The sequence below is a fragment of the Struthio camelus genome, chromosome 21 (assembly GCF_040807025.1).
Source record: "Struthio camelus isolate bStrCam1 chromosome 21, bStrCam1.hap1, whole genome shotgun sequence".
NCBI classification, from domain to species: domain Eukaryota; kingdom Metazoa; phylum Chordata; class Aves; order Struthioniformes; family Struthionidae; genus Struthio; species Struthio camelus.
In genome coordinates this window covers 7,238,912-7,258,908 of record NC_090962.1, presented here as the reverse complement: position 1 = coordinate 7,258,908, position 19,997 = coordinate 7,238,912, and the positions used below count along the sequence as shown (strand labels likewise).

Sequence of the window (19,997 nt, the reverse complement as noted above, 5' to 3'; positions counted from 1 at the left end):
AATAATTAAGTTGACAAAATGTGAATTGAAAGTATGAATTGTAGAGTTCAGTTGATCACTGGAAAGATCAGTGACCAGACTTTTAACTTTGAATGGGCTAGGCAAAGCAAGCAGAAGATATTGAAGAAGCAACACAGGAGGCTGGGTTTAGATTAACTATCAGGTTACTTCATATCAGGTAGGCTTCAGTAACTCTCAGTGCTTTTCCTGTGATGATCAACAGATACAGTATAGAATAACCTAGGGTAGTCAGCTACTAAGGAGTTTCAAATGAAATTGCTTTATCTTGTATTTGCTGTAGAATAGGGTTGTGCTAGTGTAGAGCTGCTGTAGTTTAAATGATGTGTGAGAAAATTGTGAATCTGAGTCTGAATTTCTTCAAACGATTAGGATGTCACAACATTGTTGAAACTGCAACTACCCAGGGAAATGAAAGAGGTAAAAATCTAACTTTATTAACTAAACATGTTACAAAATAATACTTCTTATTTTTAGTTTAAGTAGTGGGGAAAATATCGTGTCCTTTTAGTTAGAAAACTTGTAAAATTGAAGTTTCACAGCGAGTGTGTGAGGGCTACAAAGGCGATTAGGGGACTGGAGCCTCTCTCCTCTGCAGAAAGGCTTAGCGAGCTGGGCCTCTTTAGCCTGGAGAAGAGAAGACTGAGAGGCGGTCTGATCAATGTGTACAAGTATTGATCGGGGGGGTGTCGAGAGGATGGGGCCAGACTCTTCTCCGTGGTGCCCAGCAACAGGACAAGAGGCAACGGGCAGAAACTGAACCACAGGAAGTTCCATCTGAACAGGAGGAAAAACTCCTTGACTGTGAGGGTGAGTGAGCACTGGCACAGGTTGCCCAGAGAGGTAGTGGAGTCTCCTTCGCTGGAGACCTTCAAAACCCGTCTGGATGCGATCCTGGGAAATATGCTGTAGAGGACCCTGCTTGAGCAGGGGGGTGGGACTAGATGATCCCCGGAGGTCCCTTCCAACCTCAACCATTCTGTGAATCTGTGTGTTTAGCAAATTTTACTTCATCTTATAACAGAAATTTTTGCAGTGTTAGGTTTTTCTATTATTATTATATAGTAAGTTGCATAAGTGCCAATGCATTGCAACTTCTTAATAGGATAATATAATGTGCTTCTCTGCCTGCTTACATGTGAGAGCTTCAGAATATTTTTAATAAACATAGCATAAGATAAGAGCATAAGATAATCTTGAAAGAGAAAGAAAAGGTACAAAAAAGAAAAGACTTCTCGCCTCTGCGCTCCCCTAACGTGTGCGCACTCACTGAAGTTTAGGGATTCCTGTCTACGAATCAGGTTCCAAAAAAACCATAACTTCTCGGTTTCCAAATAAAATCAAACCCACAGTAGTTCCAATTTAGAACTTTTATTCCAGGCAGAAACCTGTATTTCCAGAAAAGTATTATCTTTGTGGAAATTAACCCTGGAAAATGAGACATCACATAACCTAAAACATTATCCTCTGTCTGTTACCCTAGATATCGCATATAATCTTACAAGGGCCAAAGTAGTCCCCCATTGTTGTCTTCCACATTTCTGGGCAGTGGAGGAAGCTTCAGGAAGAGATGTTCTTGTTGCTTGCCTTGAATGTGCAACAGTGATGCAAAGGCTGTCAGAACTGCTAGAGGTGAAAGAACGTGAGCATAGGTGCTTTCCTTTTGCTTCTACATGTTATTGATGTGTTCTTATAATACCGTTTTCTAGGATGGAGATGCTTTAAATAAAGTTAGTGTTTGTTTGAGAGTCATTGCAGAAAGAGAGATCAGAAGGTATGAAATGCACTTCCTCATGCAGTTAAAATCCAAAACCTAAATCAGAAGTGCTTACTTTCTTTGCCAAGTGTAAATTTGCCAAGAATCCTGTAAGACTTGCGTCTTTTTTTTAAATATATTTTTATAACCTGTTTATATAATTCACAATATTGTCCATTATCCTTTTTCCAGATAAAAATGAAAAAATCCCATAGCCAAAAAAGGCTAAAATTCCATGGAAACCTCTCTCAGAATGATACCAGGTTACTTGGACACCGTTGTCCTCTAGTCGCTTCTTGTATAACAGTCCGTCATCCCTGAGCACGTCAAATTCGCAGGTCACAATGTAAGATTCAGGGAGCTGGCAGATAACAGAGTCTTCAGCCAGAAGCGGGGAAAATGTTATTGCTAGCAGTTCTTTGATGGCTTCATGAACTTCAGGTTTATATGAAGTGGATGTCTGTGGTTTGTAGCCTCTGATCTTAAATTCATCAGGAATATTATCTGCGCTTACCCATTTCTTAAACTTCAGTTTCATACTCTCAGGAACATGGCAGTTCTGTAGGATATCTTCCAAAAATGATGGCTTTTTGTTAAGATAGCGAAAACAAAAGTAGATGACTAGATTCCGAGACAAAATGGGCACTGAAGCATTCTGCTGATACGAAGGCAAATGAAAATCTAGCCCCTGGAGTCCTGGATAAAGTAAGACCTGAGCACGAACTTTTGGAAGATCTCTTTTATTCACTAGTATTTGGCAAATAACTGTAGCAAAATTAGCTCCACAGCTGTCACCACTAATGATGATGAGGGTAGGATCCACATGATACTCTTCGAAATTCCTCATAAAGTATAAGGTAGCATTGAGACAATCAAAATACTGCCCTGGATATGCGTGTTCAGGAGCCAAACGATAACTGAAATGTCAAGGACATTGTACTTATTTTCAGAGTAACTGTAAAAATGTAACTTGCACTGTTTATGTTCAATTGGTATGGTAGTTACATAGGCCGATTTTTCTAAATCTTAAAGTGAATATTTTAATTAATCTGGTTTTTTAACCCCATGTAGATCGGAAGGACAAACTAATAGTACAGAGGTATTTTAGAATACTTTGCCTATAAGCACACTTCTAAATTAAACAAAAAACTAAAGCCAGAAATAGAGAATATGATCTAAAATAGTAAAGACGTTCAGCATATATGTCAGAAATGTTTCAACTGTGAACTGTAATACTACATACATTTCTGCATAAAAGTAGCACTTACCCAACAGACACAACCACTGAGTTGCATTCTCTGGCAATGTAGCGGCATATTCTTTCAAAAGCTCCTGAAGATAAAGTTTATCAGAAATGATGTTTTAAAAAGCAAATATCCTTAGAAATGAAAATTTATATTTCTTATTAAGGAGTTGTTGACCGTATGCTCTATGGAAGCCACTGCAGTCTGAGACTGATGAGTTTCTTCTCCTATGCAATGCAGTCTTTACACGTTAATATATTTTCTGTATATTGGTCAATGGCTGATTTCAGCGCATAATATGAGCCCATAAAAATGATAATACTAGGAAAAAACAAAAGTCTACCTAGGCTGGTATCTCTGCTACCTGTCAACAGAAGGTGTCCAAGGAGAAGTGTAAACTGAGGACGAGCATATAGCGGTACTTCGTATAGAAGGTTACAGAAAGTTGCGGCCCAGGGGGCTCCTTGAGACAGAAACAGTGTCTTTTTATTTAATGATCAATTGGTCAATAACTTGCTTACAAAGGAGTAGAGAACCACTGATGGCGTTAGTTCTTGTACTGTAAAAGGTAGTGAATAATCATTCCCTCTTCTCTGGCCTCTCATGATTTTGTTGACCTCTATCGTATCTCCCTTTACTCATCTTCTTGAGCCTGAAGAGTCTTAGTCTAATCACTTGCTCTCAATATGGAAGCACTTTTATCATCCACGCAGCCCCTCTCCGAGTCTTTTCAAGTACTGCTGTGCCCTTTTTAACATAAGGGAATTAGAACTGCAAGCAGTATACAACATTTAGGTGCCCGTAGATATATTACAGTGGCATAAAGGAAGTTTCCTATTTTGTCCTGTCTTCCTTTCTTAATAATAGTTCCTAACACTTCATATGCTTTTTCGACTGTTACTCTTCACTGAGTCAACGTTTTTTGTGAAACTTTCTGCCATAACCCCAAGACCTGCTTCTTCCACAGTTGTAGTCAGTTCAGAGTCCATAGTTTTGTTTGAAAAGTTAGGATGTTTTGTCCAACAGTTTCACTTTTTTACACTCCATTTCACCTATCGTTTTAGTGTCTAATCCTTTGATATCGTAAAGGCCTCCTGCAGTTTTTCCAATCGGCCTTTTACTACCCTGAAGGGCTTACTGTCATCTCACCTTTCACCTTCTTTTCTTTTGATAAATATATTGAATAGCACTAGTCCCAATCTCTTAATCAGTTTTTATCCAAATGAAAGACCTGCCCTCTTGTGTCATGGGTGTGTAGCCTCTTGAAGAGGCTCTTTTGGAAATCACAGTAGGCTATGTCAGCTTGGTCTCCTTTATTCATATTTGTTGGCTCCTTTAAAAAACTTAAATTGATTTGTGAAGCATTACTTTCCTTTATATATGTTATATGGATTTTAAGCAGTAAACTGTATTTAGCTACATGTTCACCAGTGCTGTTTTTTATTGTAGCTTCTGCTAATTTGTCTGCTTTGCCTGCCTTCGGGTTTACCAGTCTGTAGTTTTCACAAATCCTTTTTTAAAAACTTGTCATTATGTTAGCTGCTACCTTGTTATCAGGCACCAAGGAGAATTCAAGCAAAAGGTAACATACTACAGTATGTGGTCAGGCTCCCTGAATGTGCTGATTGTACAACAATTACGATATGAACAACAACTATGCAACTTTGTTTTTCTTTTTTTTTCTCCCCCTCATGGTAAAAGGAATTGCCCTTTCATTCCGATCGTAAAGGCTTATAACTTGAATTGAGTCCTCATTGCCACCCGTTAACCCCGCATCTACGTGTAGGCATGGTTTCTTACACATCTGAAGTTCCGGGTAAATTTACATTGCAGTATGCAGATCCAGAGAGAGGGAAGCTGGCTCTAACCAAACTAGCTCTAGAACCACAAACATCACAGCTGGTGTCAGCCTGGCTCTCCACTCAGACTAACATGCTCTTCAGTAAAACAGGTAAACTATTTTTGTCATGGTGCAGAGTAAGATCTAAGTTATGAGAAGTTACAGAACGGGACCAGAGCTAACTGTCTCTGCACGGTGCTGAACTGAGCCAGGTAGTCTCACCACCTCATTTACACATAACTGAAGTCTCTTTAACATAGTGCCAGTGGACACTTATCCTTTGAAGCAGTAAAGGATTCAAAACCCACAAACTTTGCTGTTTATTGATTTCCACGGCAGGTGCCTTGACTTCCAAAGGGGGGGGGGGGAAAAAAGTATACAGAGACTTGGTTGCTAAGGATATTCAAAGCATTTAGGAGCCTGGGCAGGCAGCAACTGAGACAAAGGGTTGCCCCTCTTCTTGGGAGGGGAGAGGGGGAGGAAGGAATACAGCATTTTGTGCGTTGGTGCCACAAGAGTCAAACACCCCCAAATTGATTCCACTTTTAATGTGCATTTATTGTGTTTTCCTTCATTTTGATTGCCTGCTTGCAGGCATGGGATTATATGGGTGGTTTTTTTTTCATATTCTTTAAACTGTTTCATGGACCTTGTTTTAAAGTTACATCTCCAGAAAAGATGTAGGAGCACAGAGGAAGGACAGAAGAGACATAAGGCTTCAATCCTTACTGCAGGACTGTTGCCATATCTCATTTTCAGAAAGCTGTTAGTTAAAATACAAGAACGTTCTGTGAGCAGAACTTCCCTCTCGGATCTGAATAACCTAAACATTAGTCTCATGAGTTAGGTTTTTTGGTTTGTTTGTTTGTTTGGGGGGTTTTCGTTCGTCTTTTTAACGAGCGCTCTCTCTGCCCAGCAAACTGACTTCTGTGAACAGTTTCAACAGGAGGAGGAGTAGAGTCCCTCCACTGTTAGCTGACAGCTGATTTAACCAAACTGAGCCCAAAGAAAGGAGAAATCACGGTAGATGAGGTTGGAGGCTACCTCTGAAGATCATCTAGTCCAAGCTCTGGGTCAGGCAGGGTCAGCTAGAGCAGCTTGCCCAGGACTGTGTCCAGTCTGGTTTTGAATATCTCCAAGGTTGGATATTCACAAGCTCTCAGGGCAACCTGTTCCAGTGTTTACCCTTATAGTAAAGAAGTTTTTCCTTATATTCGTTATATGAATATGCTTAACTGGGCAAGAGCCTATTAACTCGGTAAGGTGCTTTGCAGTTGCTATTAATATTGCAGTGACTATTGTCACTAGGAAGGACAGATGAGAAATTGGCTGACATATTTCTGGTAAAAATTTAAAGGTTTGGATTTGGTTTTAAAATGATTAAACTTTCTGATATCTTACTAATGCTCCCAAATGTGCCAGCGCCTCCATGGAAATACAGTATTCCTCTTCTTTTTGCAGTAGGTGGCCGTTTCGGCTGATAAATCCTCAAAGGTACCTCATCTACTTTGAGATCTTTGATAAGGAGTTTTGAATCTCTCCATGGTGGTATTCCGTCTAACACAAATCGCAGTAAGCTCAAGTCACTGCAGATTCCTAGTTTCTGCAAAATCGTTCCCTGTTAAAAAGAAGGAAGTCAAGAAATGAATAGTTTAAAAGATTCCAACTCTCTATAGCTTACCAAAAAACCCTGGGTTTGTTTTACTGCTTTGTATTTTGGAAGAGAGTGGAGACAGTAATTCAGTGAGTTATGGTGACTATTGAGAAATCATTAAACTGTTTTTATTTGAAAGTCACTGAAGACTGTTTAATCTGCAGCCTTTTGGCAATCCCATTCTGCATAGGCAGCTGTCCTCTTGCTCAGTATTCATTTTTTGAGTGTTTCTTTTGGTGAATATAAAAAATAATCACTAATGTATTTGAGCTGAAAATATGGGGGGAAATAGAAAAATAATCTTTGATTTAGAAATAAATAGGAGGTAGCTATGGGTGTAAGGATGAAGAAACAGATTAAAACACTAATTTTAAAGTAGGCTCTCTCTTTTTTTTTTTTTTTTTTTTTTTTGCAAAAGATTTGGGGAGTGGTAGGCTCTTGCCTGCAGCATGATCGGTAATACAAACAGCAACCGTATCGCACTAGTTGCTTCTATTTCTTACAAATATGAGGAAAATAGGACAACATTTCAGAAGAGGTTTTCTAGTATTTCCTGTATTAAATATATAATATGTTTTGCATTAAAAAGTACAAAGAAAATGTAGTTGACGTCGGAAGAATTTCTTGAGTTTTGATGGGGAAGAAAAGACTTACTGTATCCAAGCTGTCTCATAGTATCTTAACTTTAAAATCAAATATTTAAAAGTCCAATATCAAAATACTGTGCTGTTGCTAAGGGAAGGTGTCTACACTTTGACAGGATTCAGTGGCCACGTTTAGCCTGAGCAAAGTCAGATTTTAAGACTAACATACATAGATCTAGAAGATGGTTTAACTCGCTCACGAAGAGCTTGTTTTATATTAAATATTTTCCCCTCTGAAAATCTATATTGAGTTTCTATGACACTGACAACGTCACATAACTTTGGAGGTAGAAGGAACAAATTCCAATGTGATGGTTTTTTACTTCTGTAACATTTACATTCAGGAAATGACATGTCAACCTCAAAACTGGTTGTGAAAAGGAGTAGGTTCCAGTTATTATCTTGGTCTGCAAAACCGTAGAAAAAGAAAAAAAACACTGTAGAAGAGAAAAAAAAAAAACAGAACTGTGGAAAATATCGAATTTTGACTATTTTCCAGAATGATTCATTTCAATTTTCCACTTGAAAGATCTGTAAACTTTGCCTCCATATAACGTAGTCAATGGGAATGGGTATATTGGAATTAGGTTAGATTCACAGTCGTGTGAGTAAATACACACGTGCACATGCATTTTGAAATAATGAGACACACCTAATGATGTTATTGATAAATACTCCTGTATCATACTTACTGAAGAAGCTACACATGGAGAAAGTCCAAAGAATTCCTATCCATTTCTATTTCTTCATTTTATTGTGCTTAATGCATTTTGCCTATAAATCTATGAATATCTACATACGAGTATGGATAATAAATATAGCACAAAGCAAATGTAAACAGGAATTATGCAGGCTTTCGTCTGAATAGATAGGCTTTTTATATGTATGTCCAATTCAGTAGGTACTGTATAATATTTTAAAAAATTTTTCATGTGAAACTGTTTTTCCAGATGTAAAGTGGCTGCAGATTGACAGTTGAACTGAAAAATCTGAATAAGCTTTTAAGATCGGTCATATCCTTAGTCTTATGAATTAATTTAACATGATTTGATTCATGTAACAATGCTTACAGGCTTCAGACGAGTGAATATTTCTTCTTTTCCTTTTTTCTTAGGCCATTACCCCCCAGCTCCCAAATATCCTACCAAAATAAAAATGAAATCCCCAATTTTAACAAAGATGACTTACCGCAACCATGGTTGTTATCAGCAATGAATGGAAGAAACGAAGCTTTAGGGGCTGATCAATCCCAGGTGGCAGTTCTGATTTGAGAAAGTCATAACATAACCCCCCCAAAAACAGTACTGGTAATATAACAGGAGAAAAGAAAACTATTGCTATTACTGCTAAAGGTGTATAAACAAGTGCCATTTCACTTCGATGGAAGTGGTGAACTCTTTTTTTTAAAAAAACAAAAACAAACACCCCCCCCCTCCAAAACAAAAAAACCCCTATGTTCTCTCAGGCCGTGTTTCTCCAGTGTCTCTGAGGTGTCTAAACACTCCCTTCATAAGCAGAGATAAAAAGATCATAATGTTGCAATACTCTAATTTTCTCCACCCTTTTCCTTTGCTAATGGTCCTGTTGGCAAGGCTTCCTTATACCAAAAAAAATAAAGCAAGGGGGAGCATTTACCATTTCCAAAAAGTGAGGATCAGTGTATATAGATGTGATTAATATAGTGAATTCTTCACTAACAATGAGAAATGAATGTTCAGAGGGGCCCTTTGAATCTCTCGATTGTCTATGTCTGATTTATTATTAACTTCTTATGGATGGGCATTCCTGTCGTGGAGATAAAATTTAGAGCTACGGGGCTGCTTGCAACTATAATGAAGGTATACGTTTCTCGAGAATAAAACGATTCAAAGCCTCACTTTTTGATAAACTTTGTTTCACTGCGGAACGCCCAGATTCATGTTGTAACTTTGGCTTAAATAAGAGCACAGTTGCTTAGTGTATAACTTGGGATATGCTTCTGCCAAAAGCAGAATTTGATCGGTTATTTCATGTGATATATGTCTACATTGCATTAGATAAGAAAGAGATTTTCTGCATAGATACCGTGCTTTATACCGCACTGGGAGTACAGAGAGTCGCTGTAAAATCCGTACTAGGCAGTGCAGTCTTAACTTATATCGAAACCTCGCCAGATGCATGGTGGTGTCTTTCTAGATTCAAGCCACTATTGTTTCTGGTGAAAGCTGTTCACTGATTAAACCTTGAGAATTTTATATTCATCATAATCCTTTTTATGATTTAATTTGGAGGAGTTAGGAGTGCATATGTATTAGTGGGAGATGATTAACATTGGTGACAGCTGTTAATAATTATTTTCTTTTGTATGCTTCTTATCAGAATTTCATTTTCCACACAATTTTAAAGTTATGGTTCCTAAACTTTATTTCCTATACTGGCTTTCAGAATAAAACTCCAGCCCGAAAACTGAGTTAGTCCTTAGCTTCATTAGGTCGGTATTGAAAACAAAATAATCATGGCAGCTGACTTGCACAATTTCAGCTTGTGGAGATAAGAATATGTGGGATAAAGCAATGTAAATCTGCACCAATGCTTGTGAAACAGGCAAACCCACAGCTGTTCACAGTAGGGGCTTTTCCTTTGCTGAGGTTGTTTTAGAACTTTTACATGATACCGTAATAAATATAAATATTTCCACAGTGTGAAAGGTTTTGTGTTTTTTTTTTTTAATTTTGTTCTTATGAAAAATACTTCTGGGTTTGAAAATAATGTTTTGTTTTTCATATTTTCTCAGTTTCCTTTGTTTTCCTTTTATAGTATCAAAATGGTGAGGGAACAGAGAAGAAAGACAAAGGGAGGGAGCTTGCATTTTGTTTTTCTTTTTTTTTTTTTTTCCCCCTACAATCTCCCCGCTCCAACCATTCTTTACTCTTTACTACTAAGCCTTGTTTCCCTAGCATGGATCATGAATCTAGCGATACAGCTAGTCTTCTGAGTGTCAGGTTGTAGACTCTTGAAACCATATCCAGATATCCATGGTCAGTGGTCGTTCTGGCCTAAACTTAGCAACTTCTATAGCTAAGGCTTTTTCTGTAATGCAGCAGTGTGTTGTTATCCTATTGTTTTAGGTAATTAGTTCTCGTGAATAGCTTTGTATATAGTGTGACATTATAGTGCAGCCTGGTTTTTTTTATTGGCTATTTGTTTGGCCATGTAATGCCAGCAGAACAGTAGACCAGTGCAGTTCTTACTAAGTGCTTCTCTCTGGTGTCTGTGCCATCAAACAAAATATCCTGAAATAAATTAAAACATAGAGATTGGTCTTGAATATGGTTTTCAGGTGGTTTTGCCCATTTTTTATTCTTGAATCCTCAGAGAAGGAATATTCTGTAGTTTCAGAAGACGCTGTAATCAAAAAGAGTACTGAACTACTTAAAGCACTTATTACTTGGAGGACAGTAAACAAAACTTTTAAAAACAGCCAGTAATAATAAAATAACATAACAACATAATTAAATAAAATTATGTTTGGAGCATATTGCCCAGGATCACATCCAGACGGGTTTTGAATATCTTCAGCGAAGGAGACTCCACTACCTCTCTGGGCAACCTGTTCCAATGCTCTGTCACCCTCACAGTGAAGAAGTTTTTTCTCAGGTTCAGATGGAACTTTGCATGTTTCAGTTTATGCCCGTTGCCTCTTGTCCTGTCGCTGGGCACCACGGAGAAGAGGCTGGCCTCATCCTCTTGACACTCCCCCTTCAGATACTTGTACACGTTGATGAGATCCCCTCTCAATCTTCTCTTCTCCAGGCTGAACAGGCCCAGCTCTTGCAGTCTTTCTTCCTAGGAGAGGTGTTTCAGTCCCCTAATCATCTTGGTAGCCCTCCGCTGGACTCTCTCCAGGAGTGCCATGTCTCTCTTGTAGTGGGGAGCCCAGAACTGGACACAGTACTCCAGGTGAGGCCTCCCCAGGGCTGAGGAAAGGGCCAGGATCACCTCCCTCGACCTGCTGGCAACACTGCCTAATGGGTAGCATGCCCAGCATACCATTGGCCTTCTTGGCCACAAAGGCACACTGCTGGCTCATGGTTAACTTGTTGTCCACCAGCACTCCCAGGTCCTTCTCTGCAGAGCTGCTTTCCAGCAGGTCAACCCCCAGCCTGTCCTGCTGCATGGGATTGTTCCTGCCTAGGTGCAGGACCTTGCACTTGCCTTTGTTGAACTTCAGGAGGTTCCTCTCCGCCCACCTCTCCAGCCTGTCCAGGTCCCTCTGAAGGGCAGCACAGTCTTCTGGTGTGTTAGCCTCTCCCCCCAGTTTAGTATCACCAGCAAACTTGCTGAGATGCACTCTGTCCCTTCCTCCAGGTCATTGATGAATACATTGAACAAGACTGGACCCAGGACTGACCCCTCGGGGACACCACTAGCCACAGGCCTCCAACTTGACTCTGCGCCATTCACCACAACCCTCTGAGCTCGGCCATCCAGCCAGTTCTCAAGCCACCTCACTGTCCACTCATCTAGCCCACACTTCCTGAGCTTACCTAGGAGGATGTGATGGGAGACAGTGTCAAAAGCCTTGCTGAAGTCCAGGTAGACAACATCCACTGCTCTGCCCTCATCTACCCAGCCAGTCATTCCGTCATAGAAGGCTATCAGATTGGTCAAGCATGATTTCCCTTTGGTGAATCCATGCTGACTACTCCTGATCACCTTCTTGTCCTCCAGATGCTTAGTGATGACCCATTCAGCAGCGGGCCCACGTTTTCCCTAGTCTTCCTTTTGCTATTGATGTATTTGAAGAAGGCCTTCTTGTTGTCCTTGACATCCCTTGCCAGATTTAATTCCAACTGGGCCTTAGCCTTCCTTGTCACATCCCTGCACGCTCTGACAATGTCCCTGTATTCCTCCCAAGTGGCCTGTCCCCTTTTCCACATTCTGTACACTTCCTTCTTCTGTGGGAGTTTTGTCAGGAGTTCCTTGCTCATCCATGCAGGTCTCCTGCCCGCTTTGCTCGACTTCTTCCTCAGAGGGATGCACTGCTCTTGAGCCTGGAGGAAGTGACGCTTGAATATTAACCAGCTTCCTTGGACCCCTCTTCCTTCTAGGGCCCTACCCCAGGAGATTCCCCTAAGTAGGTCCCTCAAGAGGCCAAAGTCAGCTCTCCTGAAGTCCAGCGTTGCAATCCTACTCATTGCCCTGCTCCCTCCTCGTAGGATCCTGAACTCCACCATCTCATGGTCACTGCAGCCAAGGCTGCCCCCAACCTTCACCTCTCCAACTAGACCTTCTTTGTTCGTTAGTACAAGGTCTAGCATTGCACCTCTCCTCGTTGGCGTCTCCACCACCTGAGTCAAGAAATTATCATCAATGCTTTGCAGGAACCTCTTTGACTATTTGTGCCTAGCTTTGCTGTCTTCCCAGCAGATGTCAGGGTGGTTGAAGTCTCCCATGAGAACCAGGGCTTGTGATCGTGAGGCTACTTCCAGCCGTCTGTAGAAGGCCTCATCGACGACTTCCTCCTGGTCAGGTGGCCTGTAGTAGACCCCCACAACAGTGTCACCCATGTTAGCCTGCCCTTTAATCCTTACCCATAGGCTCTCAACTTGCTCTTCATCCACCCCGAGGCAGAGCTCCATACATTCTAGCTGCTCCCTCACATAAAGAGCAACTCCACCACCTCGCCTTCCTGGCCTGTCTTTCCTAAAAAGCACATAGCCATCCATGACCGCATCCCAGTCATGTGAACTATCCCACCATGTCTCTGTCACTGCAATGAGATCATGGCCCTGCGACCGCACACAGATCTCTAACTCTTCCTGCTTATTCCCCATGCTGCATGCATTGCTATACAGGCATTTGAGAGAGCCAGTCAAGCACGCAGGCTTCCCGGGAGAGGTGCAAGAGGATCCTCCATAGCCATGTCCCATGCTGTCTCCCCTGGTTGTATGCACCCGCTGGAGGCATCCTGACTTGAGCGGTGTTTTACTGACTCCCCTGCCACTATACCACTCCCCTTCCCCCATCTTGCCTAGTTTAAAGCCCTCCGTACCAGGCTGGCCAATCTGTTGGCAAAGACACGCGTGCCCCGCTTGGTAAGGTGGATCCCATCGCTCCCCATCAGCTGTTGATCTTCAAACAGGGTCCCATGGTCATAGAAACCAAAGCCCTGTTGCCAACACCAGTGGCGCAGCCAGCTGTTAACTTGGAAAACTCGTCTACTCCTCCTCCTGTCCTTTCCCCTCACAGGCAAGATTGAGGAGAAAACAACCTGGGCTCCCAGACCCTTCACCACCGTTCCCAGAGCTCTGAAGTCCCGTTTGATGGTTTCCAATTTGCCTTTTGTGTCATTAGCACCCACATGGAAGATCAGCAGAGGGTAGTAGTCCGATGCGTGGACAAGCCTTGGCAGTCTTTCCACGACATCTCTTATCCGAGCCCCTGGCAGGCAGCAAACCTCTCTGGACAAGAGATCAGGTCGGCAGATAGGTGCCTCTGTCCCCTGCAGCAGGGAGTCACCCACAACAATCACTCGCCGTTTCTTCCGGGGGTTCATAATCATAACATTATGATTAATAATTCTATAGCTTTTTCTAAAATTCAGTAGCTTTTTGGAAGTGGAGCTCTCAAACAAAGCTTGCGAGGCCATATTGGAACGGAGCAATTTATTTTGCTGGTCCATCTCCATCTATCATTTGGAAAAACAGATAATCCTCTCCTCGAGGATTATTCTGTTCTCTTCTGGAGTTTCTGGATCATGGATCAACACAGGTTGCTTTTTAAGAATCTGAAGGACGTAAGATTAATTCCTACCTTAGCAACCATTATGTCTAAGAAAATAACTTAATGTTTACATTTGTCTTAAAGAATCTAGTCTCACATCAGTTAAAAGTATTTAAATGTTGTGTAGGTAATCTTGCAGATCTTTCCTTCCTTCCTTTTTCTGTTTCTCTGTGCAAGAGAATTTCTATTTAAGTAAATTATTTAAAGTTTGCTATATATATTCCTTGTACTACTATTAGAACTGTATCCTCAGACTTCTTCTCTACATGCTTTTAATGACTGTGAGGCAGCAGAATTGTATCATCATTTAGGTTTTTTTTTTTTCTTTTTACCAATATCAGAACGTAGGTTCTGAACCAAAAATTCATTTCAAATTCTTCTGCTCTTTCCCTTTTTCTTTTTCTTTTTCTTTTTTTTTTTTTTTTTACATTTTAGAAATCTACCAAATAGCTCTCAATATCATTTTCTTATTTTGCTAGAAAGACAGACAATTTTCTAATAATTTCCCTACTAATTGGTTTCGCTTAACTGATAATGTCATCCAGGATAACATTCTCATGAAGGCATGAAGGAAGAAAGGACGTATAGGCCTAAAGTAGCTGTATAAGCTGTTGCTGAGACCGTGCTGGCAGGAGTCTGTTCTTCACAGAATGCAGTAAGTCAGTAATGAATCACCTTTCAGTTAAACCCCAGACACTTCACAGATGCCATCTCTGTATTGAAACTTTGATCTGACAGAGCGGAGGGAGTATTTCTCTGCGGCCGTGTTTGTTTTTTAAAAAGACGGTTTTGTTTTTATGTTCTGCCCTAGCACTTGTGTCCAGTAAGAGTCTGATGTTTACTCATGGCGGTCTGTACAGAGGTAGAATCATTCAGTTACACGTTATAGCCCTTCTGTTGCTCCAGGAAGATTGATTAAGTAATGTTTTAGAAAGCTATCTTAATATTGTACTGTGTTTTAACTGTATGATACGTCAGCTCCTCAGTTCCTCCTCCCTGTCCTGTCACCACAGTTTTATGTTTTTCCAAAATCAAGCAAATATGATGGGCTTGGAGCTACTCAGTCCTTCCAGGGGTGCTAATATTCACACCTGTTTCATGGTATTTGGTGCCTCATATTCCAAAACGCTTCTATGATTTGAATAATCCTGTTTCTGCATGTTACTTTCTTTTTTTCCTGATGCCCGTTCAGAGATGCTTCACATATTTCCAGACTTGTCAGCCATTCCTGTAGCTGCAGATGTACAATCAGAAATATCTGTGTTCACTGTGACTATCTCATTGATTGTGTTGATTAGTGCATGCCGTGTTTGTAACAGTGAGTGGTGGGGAGGGGTTCTAACTAATTTGGAGCTGTTCTGTTGTTGAAAAATGTTTTCCTCGATTTCAGTCAGCTTTGCAATATGTCCATGAGGTGAGTACCTTAAATCTTTGCAAAGAGAAAGGAACTCTCTCTTTCTGGCAGTAAATATCTACCTTGAATAAAAAGCTACTACTGGTACCTCTTCAAACTGTAGGTCTCTGCTGGTGTGTTTTAGTACATCTTTTATTCTATCAGCAAGCTCACTGCAAAAACCCAGTTTCCACAGCCTTTATCTGTCTGTAGGTGAGAATGCACTTGCGTTAGATAAAGAAGATTCAAGAGATTCCACTAAACTGGAGAGAGTTATCGCAGCGGGTTGTTTGATGCTGTAATGTGTATTTATGGACAGGCATGCAGTTCTTTCTTCTTTATTTATACAAAACAGTCAGCTACTCAGAGCTCATAAAACTGATACTTTCTGCACTGAATTTAGCGTTGCTGGAGATTGATATGTTTCATGTATTGGTTTGTAAATACAGAATTGACAGATAGTTGAGTAAATTCTTCCAATTTTCTCATCCGTGGGCTTCTAATTATGCAAAAAGGTAGCCATCTCTGTAATTCATTTCTTCCTTAATTTTTCAGCATTTTTTTCTAATGGTCTTAAAAATTATGGGAAGGTTAGGAATTTTAACAATACTTATTCAGGGAAATATGATCTTTGCTGGTATTTCGTCATTTGTGGGTTGTTTTTGTTTTGTTTATCAGTTTAAGTGGTAGACAGCTTTCAAACCAAACCCTGATAAAAGCAGACAGAAGTGGCAAGGTGATTAGCGCTAGTGAGCTGTGTGAATGTCAGGTGCTACTGGTTTTGTTGTAATGTCTTTAAATATTGCAAAACATTTCACTTCTGATGATAAACTGTGTTAGGAAACAGCTGACTCTTAGGAAGCTGCAATGAGTAATACTGGAAATACTACAAGGATTACCTATCGCATGGTAAAGTAGCCAGGTATGATGACTAATGCATTGATTCAGTCAAGCGTAGCCAGATTTAATGACTAACTGGAAGTCAGAAAGCTAAGAAAACATGAAAACATAATGTATTCCAAAGATACCAGATAAAGCATGTATGAAATTTTCTGCCCTTCACGTTTCTGCATTTACATAAGCAAAGGCTAAAAGCATCTCAGACCTCTTCATAGCTATATGCCTTATCTGGTCTGTGACATGGACCCAATATCTCCTGTACAGGGACAGTAAGAAACTTTAAGAAATTACAGCTTAAGTGCTCTGTGATACTCTTTGTTAAAGGTGCTATGCATTTGCTTTATTTATCTCCTTCACTCAGCCTGCCTTCCTACCTATCTTTCAGCGTCCTCCCTTTTCATCTCCATCTCCCCACCCAAATTAGTAGCCACTGCTTATGCATTTTGCTCTTACTTGTGACTGAAAGCCATCTTCCCTTTAGCCTCCTATGAGTCTTTATGTTAACCTTTCCTTTCTTCAAGTACTTTCTTTAAAGTATACTCCTTCCAAAGGGTTCCCAGGTTAAATAACCGCTAAACAATTATGGACTAAAAAGCTGCACTGTGTCAAAAACTTTCAAATAAAAATGATGATGAGCGTTACACCTGAACGTTCAGTGATGGAGAGTCACATCTTTGTGCATTGTCCAGTTCAGAGTAGGTATATTTTTGAAATAATGACTCTACTACACAAGGTTTTTGATATGTAGCATTTTGAAGCATGGAGGTCTTGGATATATCTATATCTTTGTGGCTGTGCAGTTCTGTTCCTCAGCATTGATAAACTCCATTTCATCAACATGGAGCATAAATAAGCTACTCTAGAACATCCTCCGGGGATTTCATGACAGGTTACAACACCAAAATATTTTCTTATTAAATCATAAGTTCTTTGAATCCAAATATCAAAACTGCAACCAGCATGAGTTTGCTGTGGCCAGATCCATTTGAAAATTATTATTCCAAATACTAACTCAGCTTAGCAGTTTCTTCATTATCAAAAGGAGAGTCACAAAACCCAGTGAATCATTGTGGGCGACAGGCAATCGGAGGAGGAGGAGGACTGACAGGAACAAAAGCAGCCATAGTTGGCAGGATTCTGCTGGGTTTTTTTCAGTACCGGTGTCCTGAAGAGAACGGGTATCAAAGGCAGACAATGACATTGAATGTTCTACTGTAGATAATAAATGAAGAATAAGCTCATAAATTTGGAGGATTTTCTCATTGTCTGCCTGTTTTCCAAAATACCTGTTGTTGTATATTGACTTTTAACTAGCCTGGTACAAAGAGCTAATGTAAAGACAGCAAAGCTATCTTTAAGAATTGAAGTTGTAGACTTACGTAATTCTCCACTGTGACTTGACTTAGGACAGGTAATGCAAGTTTTTAAAATTGTGATGGCTTAAAATAATATGCTCTATTATTAAGCCTACAGCTTGAGTGTATGTAAAGGTGTAACAAGAGGTTCAGTACAAATATTTGAATCTAAAATACTGATTGCCCTTTTGTAACGTCTTTCGAGTTCTCATGCTCTGTGCCTAGAGAACAGAGAAGTTTGCCAAGTTACTCTGGTGGCCTTTAAAACTCAACTGTGTACTAACATCTGGTGATAGGATCGTACCACAGTTGTGCTTGCTTTTTTATTTTCTTTAATCTTTCTATAATACGTAATTGTTCAAACAGTATCAAGGCCTTTCAGCTATGCTGAACTTTCGAAACAGCATTCCACTAGTTTTTGGTCCTGGCAACGTTCTGATCCGTCGCTGACTCCTTTTCTTTGCGATATACTGCCGTTGGGCCAAGGTCTAGAGGCCTGCTCCACAAATGTGGGTCATGTCCGGATTATTTAAGGTTAACACCTCTGGGTTGGACCAGCCTTGGCCATACTATATTACTGGTTGGAAAGCATCATGACATAGTCTGCCTCTTTACTGTCCTTAGGATGCAAACTCTGGAGTAAATTTCACCTCAAGCATACTCACGTCTCCTGGTTAACAGTTTCTAATTTGCTTGAAGTCACTACGTTGTTTCGTGTGGTATACACAATGTTCCTTGCGCGGTATTTGTCTGCACAGCTATATCAAAAGGGAACAAAACTTGATCGTTTGAATTTTTTCGACTAATGTTAATGGCAAACTACAAAGCATATAACTGTTTCTCCTCCAGAATGTACTTTTACAGGGAATGCTAAATATTTATAGAGGGAATAATAAACATTTATATATCTGTATCATGTTTCCTTAGAGTGAGATGATGATCGTCAGAGTGCTAACGGAAATGAAATTTAGGCTCACTTATTTTAATTTTATCTGTACCCAAAATGAACATGAAGCATTGGCTGAACAGTGTAAATGCTCATATCAGACATTTTCTACAAGAAAAGGGTTTCATTGTAGAAGGAGTATTTCCTCTGAGATTTTATTGTGAGTACTAAAAATTCAAAGTTATCGGTTATTTCACTCAAGCCATGAAAGAAAAGATCTGAAATACCTTCAAAGTGTCTTGTTTAGGCTTTATTACTCAGGAGATATTTGAAGTTGTCAGCAGGGTGTTGTTTGTTTGATGGGTGGCGGTGTGTGTGTGTGTGTGGTGTGAGGGCAAGTTTTTGGTTTTGTTTTTTTGTCTCATTCTGACCTCTTCTCTAGTCTAGTGTTAGCGATGTAGTCTTCTGTCTCTTCTATGGGCAAACTGCCACTGATATCAATGGAGGAAGTAAACTTTGAAATTGGTGGGTAGGTTGCCCTTACGAAAAATTTTCAGCAGTCATAAATCAGTGTTGACTGATAGGTCAGCATATGTCCTAGAAATGAGGAAAAAATTGTAGAAGGCTTTTTGTGTTTATGCTTATTCAAATCATATTAATTCAGAAAAGCCACGTGGAAGAGCCATACAAAATTTCTTCTGTTTTCCTCATCAAAGAGAATATACGTTGTGAGTGTAACTAAATGTCATTCACATATTTCTCAGAGGGTTTATTTTCTCTTATACTAAATATAAGTATGTTATTATGTATTATATATAAAGTATTTTATTATCTTATACTGATCCCCAGGGGTCAGTTCTGGGTCCAGTCTTGTTCAATGTATTCATCAATGACCTGGAGGAAGGGACAGAGTGCATCTCAGCAAGTTTGCTGGTGATACTAAACTGGGGGGAGAGGCTAACACACCAGAAGACTGTGCTGCCCTTCAGAGGGACCTGGACAGGCTGGAGAGCTGGGCGGAGAGGAACCTCCTGAAGTTCAACAAAGGCAAGTGCAAGGTCCTGCACCTAGGCAGGAACAATCCCATGCAGCAGGACAGGCTGGGGGTTGACCTGCTGGAAAGCAGCTCTGCAGAGAAGGACCTGGGAGTGCTGGTGGACAACAAGTTAACCATGAGCCAGCAGTGTGGCCAAGAAGGCCAAGGGTGTGCTGGGGTGCATTAGGCAGAGTGTTGCCAGCAGGTGGAGGGAGGTGATCCTGGCCCTCTCCTCAGCCCTGGTGAGGCCACATCTGGAGTACTGTGTCCAATTCTGGGCTCCCCAGGACAAGAGAGACATGGCCCTACTGGAAGAGTGCAGCAGAGGGCTACAAAGAGGATGAGGGGACTGAAGCATCTCTCCTCTGCAGAAAGGCTGAGCGGGCTGGGCCTCTTTAGCCTGGAGAAGAGAAGACTGAGAGGCGGTCTGATCAATGTGTACAAGTATTGATCAGGGAGGGTGTCGAGAGGATGGGGCCAGTCTCTTCTCCGTGGTGCCCAGCAAC

At 40.6% G+C, this 19,997-nt stretch overlaps 2 protein-coding genes across 2 annotated transcripts in view; one reads left to right on the top strand and one right to left on the bottom strand.

Annotated features, from left to right (window-relative positions):
- The window catches only part of LRRC38 (leucine rich repeat containing 38), a 149,245-nt gene that overhangs the window by 113,677 nt on the left and 15,571 nt on the right, over window positions 1-19,997 (top strand). The window lies entirely within an intron of this gene.
- On the bottom strand, window positions 1,440-8,615 carry LOC104141973 (arylacetamide deacetylase-like 4). The gene is made up of 4 exons (XM_009671647.2): window positions 8,345-8,615; window positions 6,260-6,476; window positions 3,043-3,106; window positions 1,440-2,691 (listed from the first exon to the last, which is right to left on the bottom strand). Exons 1-4 carry the CDS (start codon window positions 8,525-8,527, stop codon window positions 1,917-1,919), a joined length of 1,239 nt encoding a protein of 412 aa, XP_009669942.1. The 5' UTR covers window positions 8,528-8,615; the 3' UTR covers window positions 1,440-1,916.